Here is an 18,215-nt window from a genome sequence, read left to right as displayed (position 1 = left end):
CCGAAGTCAATGCCAGGCGCATAGTACCATGAACATGGATGCAGTGCAGGAAGAAGTTCAATGCTTTGACATGAGTGGTCAAGGTGAATGAGGTCAACTGTCAAGTGGCATCACCTACCAACTGCACCACTAGCCGCATCCACTGCTCCACACACTACGTGCGCCCCCCCCCCTTCCATCACCCACCTACCAACAAGCTCTTTCAATCAGTACTCAACTCTTCCAATCATATGCTTCCTCTCACTCTCACACATTACCACTGTTGCAAGCTGCACACCCACAATTCACAGGTCACACACACTGGCAGTCAGGACAGGCACAATCACCCAAGCATCATGCAGGACACTCACCGACACAGGTCCTGCTTTCTTGCAGGAGAAGGTGGCGCATAACAGGAGGCAGCAAGCTGCAGTGGCATTTAGCCTCTCGAGCCTGTTCCGCCATTCATTGAGATCATGGTTGATCTGTGACCTAACTCCATATACCCGCCTTAGCCCCATATCCCTTAAATCCTTTGGTCAACAAAAATCTATCAATCTCAGATTTAAAATTAACAATTGAGCTAGCATCGACTGCCGATTGCAGAAGAGAGTTCCAAACTTCTACTACCCTTTGCCTGTAGAAGCGTTTCCTAACATCACTCTTGCAAGTCCTGGCTCTAATTTTTAGACTATGTCCCCTAGTCCTAGTATTCAAGTATAGGAGACCTCCAAAAACAGGTACAAATGCATCAGCAGCCAGAAGCAAAAATACAGCAACTAACCTGTAAATCCTGCATGATCCTTTTAAATAGAGCTGGTGGGGGGCCCTCCAGGCCGTCTGCGACCTGTTCAGCTGTGCGAGGTTAAGACAGTGCGTTAGCTGGAGCATTGAATTCCAAAATCATATCTGTCCCTTTAAATCAGCGTTGCACACTGATCTATCGCATATTCTCCTTACTTTACATGCTGCCGGTGTTCGTTATCTGTGCGTGCTCAAATGCCTTTACCAAGATAGCGTCCAGTGCACGTCATGCTAGAAGCATGCGCATGCATTCTGGATGCCATTTTGGGATCTTAGGAGGCTGCATAGTGCCTACAAAACGGGCGCCATGTGGCCAAATTTATAGCCCATTGCCTCCTCCATTTTCTGTCGTGCAGTAGTTGACTCATGCTATAGTACAGTTCCATAGGTGCCGGCTCCAGTACCTTACCCAAGTAGCTATTCTTAATGTGTGCGCTTACATAGTAGCATCACTTATGCCTTCACCTGACCTCCACACTCCTGTACTCCCCGGCAGGGGTCAGTGGATAGTGCTGAGGAACAGAAACCCTAGCTGAGTTTTGCTTCTCTAGCCCAAGAGCACTGAGGTCAATCAGAATGAGATCTGATAACTCCACACAGATTGGGAATAAAACCTGGGACTTTCCTGGTTTGTATGGCTCAGTAGCACACTAGGCAGCACATTCTGAACAGAAATTTCACCAAGGATTGCAATAAAAGACCTGTCAGTTTCACCAGAGTAAAACCATGGTAACACCGTAATCTTCGTGAAATAGTTACACCATTAATTAGGCCTGGATTTCTGACTAGTTCAGTCAATGCACTGCAGAGATGTCATAGAGTCATAGAGTTATACAGCACGGATAGAGGCCCTTCGGCCCATCGTGTCCGCACTGGCCATGAAGCCCTGTAATGGATGTGATGAATCAAATGGTCTCCTTCATGCCTGTAATATTTCTATGATTCTATCTTCTGGTAAGACATTTTATTGAGGTTTCACTGAACTGAAAACGCCTGCATTTTTACGAAGGAAAACCAATTAGGAGACTTGTGGGTCATTAGTCCCAAAGATTGTAATTACGCACAGTTCTACCACGTGTAACAAGAAGATAGGGTCAACTTGGTTCAGTGATAGTACGCTCATTTCTGAAGCAGAACGGGTGGTATCGAAGCCCCACACAATGTCTTGAGCACATCACCTAGGCTGACCCTTTAGTGCAGTACTGAGGGAATGCTGCATTGTCAGAGGTGTTGTCTTTCAGACAGGACTTTAAACGGAGGCCCTGTCTGCTCAAGTGGATGTGAAAGATCCCATGGTACTACTTAAGACGATAATGGACTTCTCCCGATGACATGGCTAGTATTCACGTCTTGACCAAAAATTGTCATTTTTCTCATTTGCTGTTTGTGTGCCTTTGTTCTGCACAAATCAGCTACCACATTTGCCTACATATCAACAGTGACTACACTTCAAAACTATTCCAATGGCTGTGAACTGCTTTTGATGGCCTGAGGATGGGGAGGTAATATGTAAATGTAAGCTCGCTCTTTCTTAATGCACATTAATTTTTCTTGATGGATGCTAAAGGTTTACAACTTTAAACTGCTGTATCTTTAAGTTAACTTTCTTAACCGATCGTGGTGAATGATTGGTTTAGTGTTGCTGCTGGTGCTATGAAATTCACTCCGCTGTGTAAACAGGCTGAATTCCAGAGCTCAGGGAGCTGAAACTGGAACGCTTCTACTTCAAGTAGTTCTGTTCGTGAAATGTAAATGCTCCATTCAACTTATGTGGAGATAAAAAGAAAAAACTGCTAATGTTGCAGACCTGAAATAAAAACAGAAAATACATCAGCATCCATAAAGAGAAAAGACAGGCCAACATTTCAGGTAGAGATCAGTTCTAAGAAAAGGTTTCTGCAAAACATTAGCTTATCTTTTTGCTTCTCAGATGCTAATGGGGTCTGCTGCATATTTCCAGCATTTTCTGTGTTAAAACCCAGGCTGTGTACACAATCTTAAAAGGAACACTACAAAGTGAAGGGACAAATCTGAGTTGATTAATGTACTATGCAGTGCCACTTTAGTTCTTATTTACAGTCTAAACAGAGGTGGCTTGCACATATCTGGGTTTGAATTATTGTAACCCCACCCATTACCACAATAAAGCTAGTGGCTGTGTAACAAATAGCGGCTTATTAAAGGGATCTACTTTAAATAGATGGCCAGGAGCTTCAACCAGCTGCCTGGAACGTAGATTTATACCATTGTTATAACTGATTACAGGGAATCTTTTCCTTCATAAAATCAATGATTTATATACTTTTTGCAATGGAATTTTTTTCCTTTTTCTGTGTGTTAAATTCACAAATCCCCACAGTGGCGTTATGCTGTCAGCTTTAAGAGTGATGGAATCAGTGTCGTACCCTTATTGTGTGAGTATCGATCAGCCTCACTCTGATGCTGCTTGCACTGGCAGAGTAACCTCCCCCTGAGCAGAATGTCGATGATCTTCCCGTATCTTTCTCCTCCTTTCTGTGTTTCTGGAAATATTAGGAGGAATAAGGTAGTTCTTAGTGCCACATGCAGGTAGGGGTAGCTGTTGCCAGTGTGCAGCATTCACTAAAAATCATTGCAGCAAAGGACTTGTGAGCAGACCGACTGAATGAAGCAAGCTTGTGTATCACCAAGCCTGCTAGGATGGGCCATTGCTGTTGCAAGCTGTATTACTGCTTTGGTTGTCTGGACAAGAGGGTAATTTAACTTCCGTTGTTTCTTTTTGTTCCAGTGACACAGGGTGATGATCAAAGTTATGGTGCAGCCTGAGTTTAAATAATTTTGATGCCAGCCTTATGATTGTCAAAGTGTTTTATGAGGAGAAAATTCTGTTTTATTTATAATGGCTTTGTAAGTTAACGTTATTATATTGTGAATATTGAAGATAGAGTTCATACTCAAAGCTGCTGCCCAATTCCCATCTCTGTCCTCGGTGATAACTTAAACTGATCATTTTCTGTCAAAAAGTACTGAGGTTATAATTAAGGGCCAACCCCAAAAAGATTTTTTTTGTTCACTATTTCAGCCTACATTTTAATAATGTTGCACTATTGCTGCTATTTTTTTATTTGAATGGGAGGGGAGATTCACAGTGTGGTAGCCTTTCATTATCTCTTGAAGTTAGTTTTTCACTCAGATTTCTGGCTTTCCGGTGTTAACACAAGCTTGTTTGCGTTGGTTTTAGACTGGTTTGGATATTATTGTTAAGTTTGTAGAACAGAGTTTGTAATTTACTAACCTCTTGTAGCTACTAAATGTTTCACAGCTCAGAGATAATTCTGGTTGTACAGGTAACAGAAAAGGTACCTTCTCAGTTCAGTAGATAATAAGAAGGCCTCATTGAATGACTGTGATGAGAATAAATTGAGGTCTTTATAGAAAATACATTAACTAAAATCTCCAGGGGGTGTGTTGGTAATTAATTGTACTTGTGAATGCTAACCTCAGGACAGTCATTTGTCAGGAAATACAGAATAGACTGTAATCTGAGAGTAGATTTTTGTCTTCATTGCCTGGGCAGTAACTAGGCGAAGTGGATCGCCCGCCTGTTATAGAACGCGCCTGATTTTCATTCCATTGATTGCACGGGCGGGCAGGGTTAAAATCGGCCTGTATTGCAATTCCCTACTTTTTGAATTCTAATTTCTTCTATCTTTATTTGCAGAATGAAAGTGCCCTTATCAAAGAGAAAGAACTCTCCATTGAGCTTGCTCATATCAGGGATGAAGTAGGTAAGCTGATCAATGAAATGTAACACAAGTATTGCTGTCTGTCCTCTAACTGTGTATTTTGTCTACATAATTCCTACAAAAGCAACGTAAAGAAATATTTTTACAGGTCCGATGGCTGCTTTTGTTCCAATGGGGCAATACAGAGCAATAATTCATCCTGTTGATGAGATCACAACTTGGTTCTGTCGTAGCCCGAGTGTCATCAAATGATTTTCTCAGCCTCCATTTGAATTATGCATACTCTCCTTATGCATCTCATAAGGCTTAATTACACTGTTTCATGAATATCTACAGTTTTGTTCTAACTTTGCTTCATGTTAATGGATGTTTTCGGGCCTTAGTTGTTAGTACAACCTAACTGAGGTCATTGTTTCAGTGTAGTAATACATACTATCTGAATCACTGTGAGTCATTTCCAAGTAAGGGGCGTCATTCCTTTAGGCTGAGGTACAGACAAGAATTTATTAAACTGAATAAAATAAGCACTTTGGAACATCTGAAAGTTCATGTGTATAAATTTACCTAGCACCATTAAGGCATGAGAGATAGACTGCGCTTAGCTAAATTGATTGCACATTTATCTATGTGTACTGGTAAACAACAATAAAAGTATTATTGAGGAAAAATTAAAAACTGATCATTGTATAATCAAGATTAATTTGGGAACCAAGCAAATGTTTACACCGTACACTAACGTAAGCACACTTCTAATTAACTGATAATGGAACAGCATTGACACAGATTACAGACTAGACCACAGTCAGGAATGCCCTATCCTCTCAGCTGATGGGAACTGCCGAGTAGTAATCATTAGAAATATGATTCAGGATTATATATAAGGACAAAAATATCTTCAAATAATCAGGTATTTTCCCCTGCCTAATCTTGAATGTTATTTAATTTCATCTCTGTGTAAACACTGCGTGGTGCCACCTATAGACCAGTATAAAACCATTGTCATAGTTCTAGTCACTGAACAGATCATTACATGGGAAATAATAGCAGAAAAAGCGCATTACATTGGTAATACATTATCATAAAAAAGAATCTTCCATAGCTTCTTTGGGGGAACTTAAAAAGAGAATCTCACCAGCAGGGTCCTTAAAAAATCATGACCTGTTTCACATGAAATTGGTGTTGTCAGCTACCTGCACTATTCAGTGCCTGTTAGGAAGGGTGGTAAATCGGGCATCACTGATGACACTTAAAGGGGAAATGCATTCTGGCTGCAGACAGCAGGGAATGCTTCTTAAGAAAATAATGGCTGCATGACCTGCAGATCAGACCCCCAGTTTCTCCCATTTGGAGGCACTGGTCCAGGTGGTGGGTAAGGGGTGGGAGATTCTGTTCTCCCAGGGGGCAAAAAGCACTCCAGGCAACACCGCTACCAGTGGGAAGATGTTGTAAAGGAGGTTAATGCCAAGAGCTTATCTCCCAGAACATGGCTGCAATGCAAGAAAAAGTTCAATGACTTCACCAGAGTTATCAAGGTAAGAATACTGCTCTCTTACTCTCTGTTCACACCTCCACCACCTGCAGCCTCACTACTCTCAATACCCTCCTCCCCGCTTCCATTCACTCTCCTATCATCACTGCACCACATCACTCCACCTTCTTCTCCTATTCTCACACTCTGATCCTCCTACTGTCACCGCTATTTCAACCCTCACTTTCCCACACATCACATCTTCCACACAACCAATGCAGGCACATTCTCTAAAAACCTCAGAAGGACATAATTAACACAGTCCCTTCTTTCTTGAGGAGAAGGTCGCACACAACATGAGGCAGGAGGCGGTGACCGGAGGAGGCTGAGCCCGCCTGCATATCCTGTCCCCTGCGGAGGAACACATGCTGGCACTCACAGGCAGGGTGAAAGTTGTCACGTCGGGTTTCTTCACAACTTATCCTCTTTTTCTTTCAGTTCTATTGCACCTTACACCCTCTGCATGACAAACTGCAGCTGCTTTCACCAACCACTCATCTCTCTCTGCTCTCCCTTCACACTAAAAGCTTGTCAATTGCTTTCATTTCAGGTGCTGAAGATGTGGATGTCTCTCTGCCACTTTAGGAAGAGGAGGCCAGGCTACCTGAAGATGCACTGTCACTCAATCTGACCCTAGCAAGCACCAGCTCAGAGACGGGTACCACGCATACATTAGAGGAGGGGTTTTCACGTGCTGAATCACCAGCCACCGTTGTGCAGGAGCTGAGGCAGGAGGATAGGACACCACAGGTCCCAGCTCGCCAGAGGGCGAGATCACATACTAGCTCTAGTGCAGAGGACTCCGATGCTGACTTCCAGGGCCCAGACTACCAAATAAGCCTTATGGGTATACAGCAGGGAAATGCTAGACGCGCTGGGCAACCTGCCAGAGAGCTTGCACTCAATGTCGCAGAGCATGGAGGAGTCCAGCTCAGCCTGTGTAGGGGCTACACGCAGAACATGAACACCATGCTGTCCAACATGGAGAGTGTGGTCAGCTCCATCAACACCATAGTGGACTGAAATCCTGCTGCAGGTTACTTCAGCCTAGTAGCTGCTGCCATGGAAGCTCAGATGACTGCCATCTTGGCTCTGGAGGCCAGAATTAACAGGGGCATTCAGAGCGTCACCTCACTCCTGCACTCTGTTTTTGCACAGATCCGTAGGTGTGCTGAAGCGCAGTCCCAGGAGAGTGGCCTTGGCTCCATGGGAAAAGCACCTGCTATCCTCTCTCAGGATGACAGCATGCCACGTCACCCCGTCACCCACTCCGCTAGTGCCCTTGTTAGTGCCGCACGGCCAGCTGGGCCAGACTTCCCCAGCCCATGTCAAGATGTTGCAGTCTGCAGCCAGGCCCTCAAGGCCCAGAGTATCTCGAGGTCACCCACCAAGGCCATCTGACGTGTTCTCAATGGAAGCTTGTAAAATTTCTAGGCCCATATGTTACAAAGAATTCTGAATAACTCAAACGTGCTTTTGTTTTCTTCTGTCAATTTGTTGAATATTTTTTCTTTAAACAATAATTGTTTATGACATTGCTAGAAGGGTTGCTGACCCTGATACTGTGTGGAAGCTGAATGAATTGAAACAGCTGATTCTGGGGCATCCTTAGATTAATGACAGCTCCCTCACACTGTTGGCCTAAATAATGTTTAAGATAGTTCCACTGATATTGTGATCAGCACCACGTTTTAAATTTTTTAAAAAGCACATAAACAATAAAATAATGTTAAAGTTAGTCATAGTTCTTTGTAAGTGATTTTTAAAATGGCTCCTGGTGATAAGGCTCCTTCTTCTGCTTCAGTGCCTCATAACTATTCCAGTTAAACGTAATGTATGTCAGATCTACTCACCCAGTATGATGTACTCCTATCATAATTTTTTAATACAGGCGATATTTTAATAAAAATGAGTTAGGTTCATTCTTCTGTTGCTATGGATTGTGTTGAGCAAGTCTCTCATTTTCCAATATTGCAACATCAAAATTTTATGATGTGGTTGTGATTATTACTTTATTCCTAATGATGGTTAAGAAACATGAAACACTTGGCTGAAAATGTATCTCAAAGCCTATCCATTTAATAATATATACATTTTAAATTGTATTTAGGCATTTTGCTAAAGACCATTCTGAAACTCAAAACATAAGCACTGAATTATGTGATGATTTGTTTAGATCATTCAAATAATTAATTTTGGGTCTATTCCCGTCAAATATGGTGACTAGCAACTTGGCTTTAATTATTTATTATAACAGTTTTGAATTAAACATTACCATATTTCAACCTAAAAATTATTGGGGGTAATTTTCAACATCGGCGGGGATGGAAAATTGGTGGTGGCAGATCGGACATCCATGAAACAATGGAAAGGAAAATCGGGGCGGGGGGGGGTGTATATAAGATGGCTGTTTCGATAATGCCATGTTTTCCAACCCCACCGAAGTTGAAAATTACCCCCATTATTTTCAATATTGATGTATAATGTGTTCATATGGAATTCGCTGCCAACTGCATTAAAGGAAAGCTAACTCATTTAAAATAAGCAGGTTCACACCTCCCTAAAACTAGCAGAGAAGGGAATGTCACATAAATGTGTTAAGCACTGGTACAGTAATATTGCATACATTAATTTCTACATTAATGCTTTGAAAAATACCATATATTACATCGAAGGACAGCTTCAGGCTCCTGATGCTTTTCACTTAATATGTCTCCGAACTTAAATTTGTTTTTATTGTTTAATGCGGCAAGTAACAATACATTTCAAACTGAATGCTTTCCATTTATTATACTTGGTAACAGTTACTGACAGCTTTGGCGATGTGTTTTATTATTTTGAGTCAAGTTGCTTGTTCCTGATGGCTAAACAAAAACTTTCAAAGTCATTTTTTTATTATGAGAGTTTATCAAATTAGTTCTTAGAGCCTGAGTCAAAATAAGTTTTTTAACCTTATATAGATCATAGTGAAACCACACTTGGAATGCTGTGAGCAATTCTGGGCACCTAACCTTCAAAAGGCTATTTGATACATAGGAACATGCTCAGAGAAGAGCAAACAATCTGATTCTAGGATTTAGAGATTTAAGTTAAGAGGCGGGACTTGAGGTTGGCTTTGCTCAAGAAAAGAAGATTGAGAGGGGAAATGATCCAGGTCTTTAAAATGCCGTGATGAATAGATCACAAGATATTTGCAGATGAGAAAAGCCATTCAGTCCATTTTAATCCATCCATCCAGAACAACTGACCCCCATTGCTGCATTTAATTGTTTCTTAAATGATTCACAGTTTTCACCGTCTCCACCCTGCCCAGAAGCCCATTCAAAGTGTTGATCAATCTTTGCACAAAGAACCTCCTGATATCAGCCCTAAAGTTACCTTTAATTAGTTTGAACCGATATCCCCTTGTCTTACTCCCACTGTTTAATTTAAGGTAGTAATCCTGATTAACCTTTTCCATACCATATAATATCTTGTGTACCTTTATAAGATCACCTCTTAGACAGGCTGAAAAACCCAAGTTCTCTCTAGTCTGCCCTCATAACTCAGACCCCTAACTCGGGGTGGGGGGTGGGAGTGTTGAGTGGGGGTAGTCTTTGGCAGTCCCTCAGGGTCCAGGATGACTTGCTTCCACTCCAGGAGGGTGGGTTCTGCGGTGGCTGAATATCCCAATCCTGGAGCTGCAGACTCTGCCACAGGTGGGGCAGGTAGTGTTTAATAAGGCGGGTGGGTGAGACGCTCTGCATTCTGCGCACTCTTTCTGCTGCTTACGCTTGGCCTCCACGTGCTCCACTCGGTGACGCAGGAGGTGATTGGCGCCTTCGCGGATGCTTCTTCTCCAGTTTGGGCGTTCTAGGGCAAGTGATTCCCACGTGTCGGTGGGGCTGTTGCATTTTTTTTAGGGAGGCTTTGAGAGTGTCCTTATAGAGTTTCCTCTGCCCTCCTAGTGATCGCCTGCCATTGCGGAGCTCGGAGTAGAGCACTTGTTTAGGGAATCTTGTGTCGGGCATGCGGACAATGTGGCCCACCCATCGCAGCTGGTTGAGCGTAACCAGTGCCTCGACACTGGGGATGTTAGCCTGGGAGAGAACGCTCACGTTGGTACACCTATCCTGCCAGTGGATTTGCAGGATTTTGCGGAGGCAACATTGATGATATCTCTCCGGGGATTTGAGGTGTCTGCTGTACATTGTCCATGTTTCTGATGCGTACAGGAGGGCAGGGACCACAGCTGCTCTGTAGACCATGAGCTTGGTGCTGGATTGAGGTCTTGGTCTTCGAACACTATTCCTCAGGCATCCGAAGGCTATACTGGCGCATTGGAGTCGATGTTGAATTTCATCATCGACGTTTGCTCGAGCCGAGAGGAGGCTCCCGAGGTATGGGAAATGACCTACACTGTCCAGGTGCTCACTGTGGATCTTGATGGTCGGGGGGCAGTGTTGTGCAGCAGGAGCGGGCTGGTAGAGGACCTTTGTTTTCCGGATGTTTAACCCGAGGCCCGTTCTTTCATACGCCTCGGTGAATGTGTCGACAATGGTTCGTAGCTCGACCTCTGAGTGTGCGCACATGCAGGCGTCGTCTGTGTACTGCAGCTTGATGACAGAAGTTGGGGTGGTCTTGGTTCTGGCCTGGAGGCGTCGAAGGTTGAACAGTTTTCCGCTTGTCCTGTAGGTTAGCTCCACTCCGGCGGGGAGCTTCATGGTGATGGGGTGGAGTGTTGCAGCGAGGAAGATGGTGAAGAGCGTTGGTGTGATGACACAGCCCTGCTTGACCCCAGTTTGCACTCGTATTGGGTCTGTGGTGGATCCGTTGATGAGGATCACGGCTTGCATGTCATCAAGGAGCAGGCGGAGAATCGTGACGCATTTCTGCGGGCAGCCGAATTTGAGGAGGATGCTCCACAATCCCTCACGGTTGACAGAGTCGAAGGCCTTTGCGAGATCGAAGGCGGCCAAGTACAGAGGTTGATGCTGCTCCCTGCACTTTTCCTGGACTTGTCGCGCGCTAAAGATCCTGTCCATTGTGCCTTTTGACGGGCGGAAGCCGCATTGAGACTCAGGGAGGAGCTTTTCGGCCACTGGAAGGAGGCGGTTGAGGAGGATTCTCGCGATGACCTTTCCCATGTTGGATAGTAGGGAAATCCCTCTGTAATTTCCACAGTCGGACCTATCTCCTTTCTTGAAGATGGTCACCATTACGGCATCTCTAAGATCTCCCGGCATGCTCTCTTCCTTCCAGACAAGAGTGATAAGGTCGTGCATTTGTGTCAAGAGTGCCTCTCCGCCGTATTTTAGTACTTCAGCGGGGATTCCATCTGCGCCGGGAGCCTTGTTGTTTTTCAGCTGTCGAATGGCTTTTTTGACCTCACAGCGGGCTGGGGTTGTGCTGAGATGGTGGTGGGTAGCGTGTTGCGGGATGGTGTCGAGGGCACTTGTGTCGAGGACTGCGTCTTGGTTGAGGAGGTCCTCGAAGTGCTCTCTCCAGCGGGCGTTGACTGCCTCTCTGTCTTTGATGAGCGCCTCTCCATTTTTGGCTCTCAGTGGGGTCGGTCTCTGGGTACTCGGACTGTAGATGGCTTTAATTGCGCTGAAGAAGCCGCGCACGTCATGGTTGTCGGCGAGTTGCTGAGTCTCCTGCGCTCTTTCCACCCACCATCTGTTCTTCAGGTCACGGGTTCTTTGTTGCACCTCGGCCTTCAGTTGCCTGTAGGCTTGTTTCCTCTCACTCGATTTTTGGTGGAGCTGCCAATTCAGGAATGCCTTGCGTTTGCGGTCTAGGAGATCCTGGATCTCCTGACCGTTCTCGTTGAACCAGTTTTGGTGTTTCCTGGTTGAGAGACCGAGCATCTCCTCGCAGGTGCTGACTATGGTGGCTTTTAGGGCAGACCAGACGCTGTGGGCGCTCTGCGGCTCTGGTTCGTTGGTCGTCGCCAGGTTGGTTGTAAGGCGACGGCTGAGTAGGTATTTCTTCTCAGGGTCTTTGAGTCCAGCGACATTAAGTCTCCTGCGGCAGAGTTTTTTCTGCCGCTGCCGGTTTGGGGTCAGGTTGATGGAGATGGTAGAGCGGATTAGTCGGTGGTCAGTCCAGCAGTCGTCGGCTCCAGTCATGGTGCGGGTGATGCGGACATCTTTGCAGTCCCTCGCTCGGACAATGATGTAGTCTATTAGGTGCCAGTGCTTAGAGCAGGGTTGTTGCCATGAGGTCTTGTACTTGTCCCTCTGGTGGAACAGGGTGTTCATTATGACGAGGTCATGTTCTAGGCATTTCGTCAGGAGGAGGACTCCATTGGGGTTTGCTTTCCCTATGCCTTCCTTGCCTAACACGCCTTTCCAAAGTTTTGCGTCCCTCCCGACTCTGGCATTGAAGTCACCGAGGAGAATCAGCTTGTCTCCTTTTGGGATACGGGACAGCGATTGGTCAAGGCTAGAGTAGAACGCCTCTTTTATCTCGTCTGTTGCGTAGGCACTGATGACTGTGGTGTGCTGCTTCTGGGCCAGGGTGAGCCGTAGGGTCATGAGGCGATCAAACTATCAAACCCTGCAGAGAGGCCAAAGAGGACAAAGGAGGGTTAACACATCATGGTGACAGTCATGGAGTATGTCATTCATAATTTTGAGCAGTCCTGTTACTGAGAAGGGTGGAAGCTAGACTGAAGGGATTCAAACAAAGATTTTGAAATTCAACAGCCGTCTGGATTTGAATCTATCCTGGACTGATGGAATTGGATGAGAGTTTCCTCTATCAGTTGTAAGAATCCTAAGGAAAATAAGTTTAAACAATCCTAACCAATGTTTGTAGTTTTCATTGTCTAAGGTACAAAATTACCTACAATTCAGCACATTGGAAATATGTTATAGATGAAGCCAATAAGAAAAGCTGCTGCAGGAAATGGGAATGTCACCCTTCTGCTTTGGGGGTGTGGTACATTGTTGAGGAAGCTGTACTCTTAACACCTGACCCATGCATACCTGCCCTAGGAGTGCATAATGCTGACAATGGATACAAGAAGACAAGTATTCTCTTCCCTCATATTCCTGAGCAGAAAAAGCAATTTTCCAAAATATAAATTTGAAACATGGCAATAGCATAAAATGTAAATGTTAAAAATCTGATTTTAAAATTTTGCACATGCATAATATCAATTCGAAGACATTACTCCAAACAACTGATATTAACAGTCTGATGGGAAAGCACCAGTGCTGCTTCAGCCAGGCTGAAGTAACCTGCGGCGGAATTTCAGTCCACTATATAGGAGCATAAAACTGTCCAAAGAATTTGTCTATACATAATGAAGGACTATACAGAATGTGGGCAGTTATACTACACACTAAGTCAGTATTTTTTTTACTTGATTTGTGTTTAAAAATTATATTTTATCCTGAGTTTAATGAGGTTCGACAAGTTGCTTTACTTCTATTCGGATCAAAATACATAATTACAACAGCCACATGAAATGACCTACTTTGAAACCAGTCTCCATTAGGCCATAACAAAAACACTCCAGAAAATTCGGACGAAGCATGTAAACGGTCTGCCCACCTTCCATCCTTCTCAAATGTTCTAATACTATAAGGAACTCTGGATGCCTGAATGTAAATTTCCATAATGCCCTGTCAAATATCAAGAACCATCTGCCATGATCAAGCTACATATCAGTTTGATCTGAGACAGTGATGATGTAAGCTAGTGACATTTTATCAAAGAAACCATATGAAGTACTGAATATTGATCACAGTTAATGAGCCTAATGAGCCACGGTTAATAAGTGAAAATCAAAGTACAATGGTTTGTAATTTAAAAATTAATCTAACCTTCGACATACCACATATAAAGATTTGATGGAGTGATTTGCATACACAGCTACTGGTTTGGGGTTAGCCACAGCTGTAGCATTCTCCAGAATTATTGTAAGATTTTGATGGAAGATAATGGACTATATCTTCAAAAAGCAGGAGAGATGTCCATTCTTCACTGTAATTTAATACCCAGTAGAGAAATTTTTGGTTTTGGAATGTGTGCTCCCTGAGAACACAACTTCATTAAAAGTGACAAAAAAATGTGGCAATCATAATGCACCTACAGTAATGAGTTAACTCGTCTCAAACAGCTAATGAGTCACTTAACCAATATAAATGTTAAAAAAAAGGTTGGTTAATGAAGTTGTGCAGTGTACAATATTCATAATTAATTGCTCAATGAAAACTGGCGAAAACCTGATTTAGCAACCAGGCCCCGCACACATGGTAACTCCTGTAATGGAGCATCACAATCAGATTTTGATAGGGGAGGACAGGCCTGCTGGGAGGTTTGGAAGAAGATGCATGACTTAAAGAAGAGCACAAAGGCAAGATACAAATATTACTGTAAAGAAGAAAATATCTAAGGACATGAGAAAAGTAGTTTTGTTAAAAATATATGCAAAAGCACTTGCTTGATCTGTATGTTTCTAGTCCAAGTTATAGTCCAGCAATTTTATTTTAAATTCACAAGCTTTCGGAGGCTTCCTCCTTCCTCAGGTGAACGAAATGATTTCATTTTGTTCACCTGAGGAAGGAGGAAGCCTCCGAAAGCTTGTGAATTTAAAATAAAATTGCTGGACTATAACTTGGTGTTGTAAAATTGCTTACAATTGTCAACCCCAGTCCATCACCGGCATCTCCACATCATGTATGTTTCTAGTCCAACAAGGAAAGAAGCATTACTTGATTCAGTTATGGGAAGTGAAATGTGACAAATAACTGGTGGGAGTAGGAGAACAACTAGGAAATAATGCATGCAATGAGGTTAGGTTCAATGCAAGAATAGAAAAGGAAAATAGAGTCAGAGGTGAAGATGCTGAACTTTTTAAAAAGAGCAACGTTCAGCTGGATGGAAAGGAATCTGGCCCAAATTTACTGGACAGAAAAGTTAGCAAACACATCAACAGTACAAAATAAAATTTTCCAATGAAGCAAAAAAAGGATGCTTCAAAGAATAGAGTTGCATCAAAGAACCAAGTTAAGTGGATGAACAGAGAGATGAAAAGTAAACTGAATCTTAAAGGGATGCACATGATAAAATTAGGGCTAACAATATCAAAGATAATCAGCACCTTGGCAAGAGTCCATCGGAACGACCTGAAACTAGGTCACAAACTAGATTTGTTAGGTCATGGCCTGGCACACAAGTTTCCAGGATGCCTTCTAGGGCCAGAGGCTCAACTCACCCCATGCAAACCCTAATGCACAAGGGGGTTAGGGTCAAGGGCAGAGACTCCAAATATGAGGGTTCCGGTGCCCTGCATCTTCTATGGAACACAGCGTGGGGTCAGCGTTAGTATACTTAGTTAGATGTAATTATTGGTCCAAAGATTGTTATAGATTCTGCCTGGGGTCCAGACTAGGATTGAGATCTGGACCCATGATGATTTGGCCATTTTTTTAAATAAAGTTGCCACCTTTTTATAGGGGCCACAGGGGCATTTAAAGTTTTCTTCCAGAAGGGAGACCCAGACATATATCCAAGCTTGCCGATGACACAAAGATTGGTGGCATAGTAAGTAGTGTAGACGGGAGCATAAAATTACAGAGAGACATTGATAGATTAAGAGTGGGCAAAACTGTGGCAGATGAATTTCAATGCAGTTAAGTGTGAGGTCATCCATTTTGGACCAAAAAAGGATAGACCTGACTATTTTTTAATTGGCGTAAAGCTAGGAACAGTGGAGGTCCAAAGAGATTTAGGGGTCCATGTACACAGATCACTAAAATGTAGTAGTCAGGTACAAAAAAAATCAAAAAGGCTAATGGAATGTTAGCCTTTATAACTAGAGGGCTAGAATATAACTGGGAGGAAGTTTTGCCACAGCTGTACAAAGCCCTGGTTAGACCACATCTGGAATACTGTGTACAGTTCTGGGCACCACAACTTAGAAAGGATACATAGGCCTTGGAGGGAGTGCAGTGCAGATTCACCAGAATCTTACCGGGGCTCCAAGAGTTAAATTATGAGGAGTGATTACATAAACTAGGCTTGTATTCCCTGGAATATAGAAGGTTAAGTGGCAACTTGATTGAGGTTTTTAGGATTTTGAAAGGAATTGATAGGGTAGAGAGAAACTTTTTCTCCTACTGGGGGAGTCTAGGTCAAGGGGACATAACTTAAAATCACAGCCAGGCCATTCAGGAGAGAAACATTTCTTCATGCAAAGGTTGGTAGAAATGTGGAACTCTCTCCCACAAAAAGCAGTAGATGCTAGCTCAATTAATAATTTTAAATCTGAGATCCAAGGGTATTCAGGGATATGGAGCCAAGGCGGGTGGATGGAGTTAGGATATAGATCAGCCATGATCTCATTGAATGGCAGAACAAGCTCAAGGTGCTGAATGGCATACTCCTGTTTCTATGTTCCCAGCCCTGGACTCCTCTGACAGCCTTTATGGCCTCTTCAGTGGGGAGACTTCCCAGATATGTCTGTAGCCCACTGAAGTCATTTAAATCATGGGACCTCCCCCTGACCTCACAAACTTTGGCAGGGTTTTTCTTTATGAATATCTCCACCATATCTTCATCCTCTAAAATCAGCAGATAATATAAATGGAAATTGGAAGGGTCTTTACAAGCGTATAAAAAGTAAAAGAATAGTTAAAGATAGTGTAACACCACTCAGGGATGAAAATATGGTGGAGATATTAAATAAATATTTGCATTGATTTTTTTAAATGATGATGACACTAAGAACTAGGGAAGGATATAGAACAATTGCTAGACATAACTGCAGAACCCAAGGTGGATAAATCACTGAGCTGTGATAGCAAGTGCCCTAGGCTGTTGAAAGAAGTCAGAAAGCAGGAGCTCTGGTCACAATTTTTCAATCACCCTTAAATTATATTGTTGGACTGTCAAGTAACCAATGTAACATCTTTGGTCAAGAAGGGGTAAAGGATAAACTGGGTAACTATAGACCAGCTTTGGGAAAAATCTTAGAATGCATAATTTGATAAAATTTGTGAGCATTTAGAAATGCATGAGTTAATTAAGGCCAAGCAGTATGAGTTTGTTAAATATAAGCAGTGTTTGAAAAATTTAATAGAGTTTTTTGAAGAAGTGACTGATTGGATAGATAGAAGGAATACAGGTGGTGTAATGTATTTGGATTTTCAGAAGGTTGTTTCAGAAGAGGCTTGTTAGCAAAATTCAGGCATGAGATAAGAGGAAATGTAGCAGCATGGATTGAAAGTTGATTGACGAACATAAAACAAGAAGCTAGGTTAAATGGGTGTTGCTCGGATTGGGAAAAGATGGTGTTCCTCAGAGGTCAGTGCTGGGTTCACTTTTATTCTTGGTATACATAGATGCTTTGGACTTGGGTATAGGGAACACAAAAGTAGGAGATTTGGAAACTAGTGACCAGTGGTGTAAAAGTCTTCAGAAAGACATGTTAGCAAATTGGGTAGACAGGTGGCAGATGCATTTTAATACATTTGATATAATACACTTTTGGGAGGAACACAAGGAATATGAGTATTCGCTTAGTGGAAAAATGCTAGAAAGAGAGGCTGAACTCCCTCTAATACTCAACAACTGCTGAGGCTAACTGCTAAACTCTCCTCACCTTTCATACTCCACTGTTCTCTTGCAGCTTGAGATTAACCTCTCATTAACCACCTTAAATTTATACTGTCTTAATTTACACACTAGCCCAAAGGCCACAGGGAAAAAAAAATGCCAATCAGAGAACAGCTGATCGCACCTCATGTTAATTAATTAAGCTATTACTGGCTCAAACCAGCTATCAGGTAAGGACCCAAATAAACAAGTTTAAAAAGCCCACTGTATTGAACAGCTAAAATGGAATAACGTAAATTAAAATTAAAATATAGTAAAAATAATGGGGGTGATTTTCAACTGCCATCCACCTGTTTCTCGCCTGAAAAACGCACGGCCAGCAATTGAAAGTCGGGGGGGGGGGCCACCTTGGCTGCCCCAGACACACCCAAGGCCCACCTCTTGCGATTTTCAGGCGGGCATGTAAAGAGACAAGCAGCTCGCTGTCTGAACAGGCAGGAGGCTGTTTAATTATGCAAATTGGGGTCCTGTTGTTGAACCCCAATTGCAATTTTCAGATACAGATGGATGGAGCGTGCACTGTGCATGCTGTGCCCATTTGTACTCGGCATTTAGTGTCCTAACCATCA

At 43.1% G+C, this 18,215-nt stretch overlaps 1 protein-coding gene across 2 annotated transcripts in view; it reads left to right on the top strand.

Moving 5' to 3' along the window:
* LOC137322854 (microtubule-associated tumor suppressor candidate 2-like) overlaps positions 1-18,215 on the top strand; it is a 434,152-nt gene that overhangs the window by 382,341 nt on the left and 33,596 nt on the right. For both annotated transcript variants that reach the window (XM_067985994.1, XM_067985995.1), the window contains one exon: positions 4,484-4,550. In XM_067985994.1, coding sequence (XP_067842095.1) covers positions 4,484-4,550 — 67 coding nt within the window. The remainder of the gene's footprint in view (positions 1-4,483; positions 4,551-18,215) is intronic.

This window comes from Heptranchias perlo, chromosome 6 (genome assembly GCF_035084215.1).
Source record: "Heptranchias perlo isolate sHepPer1 chromosome 6, sHepPer1.hap1, whole genome shotgun sequence".
Classification (NCBI taxonomy): domain Eukaryota; kingdom Metazoa; phylum Chordata; class Chondrichthyes; order Hexanchiformes; family Hexanchidae; genus Heptranchias; species Heptranchias perlo.
This window is presented reverse-complemented; position numbering and strand designations above follow the sequence as displayed.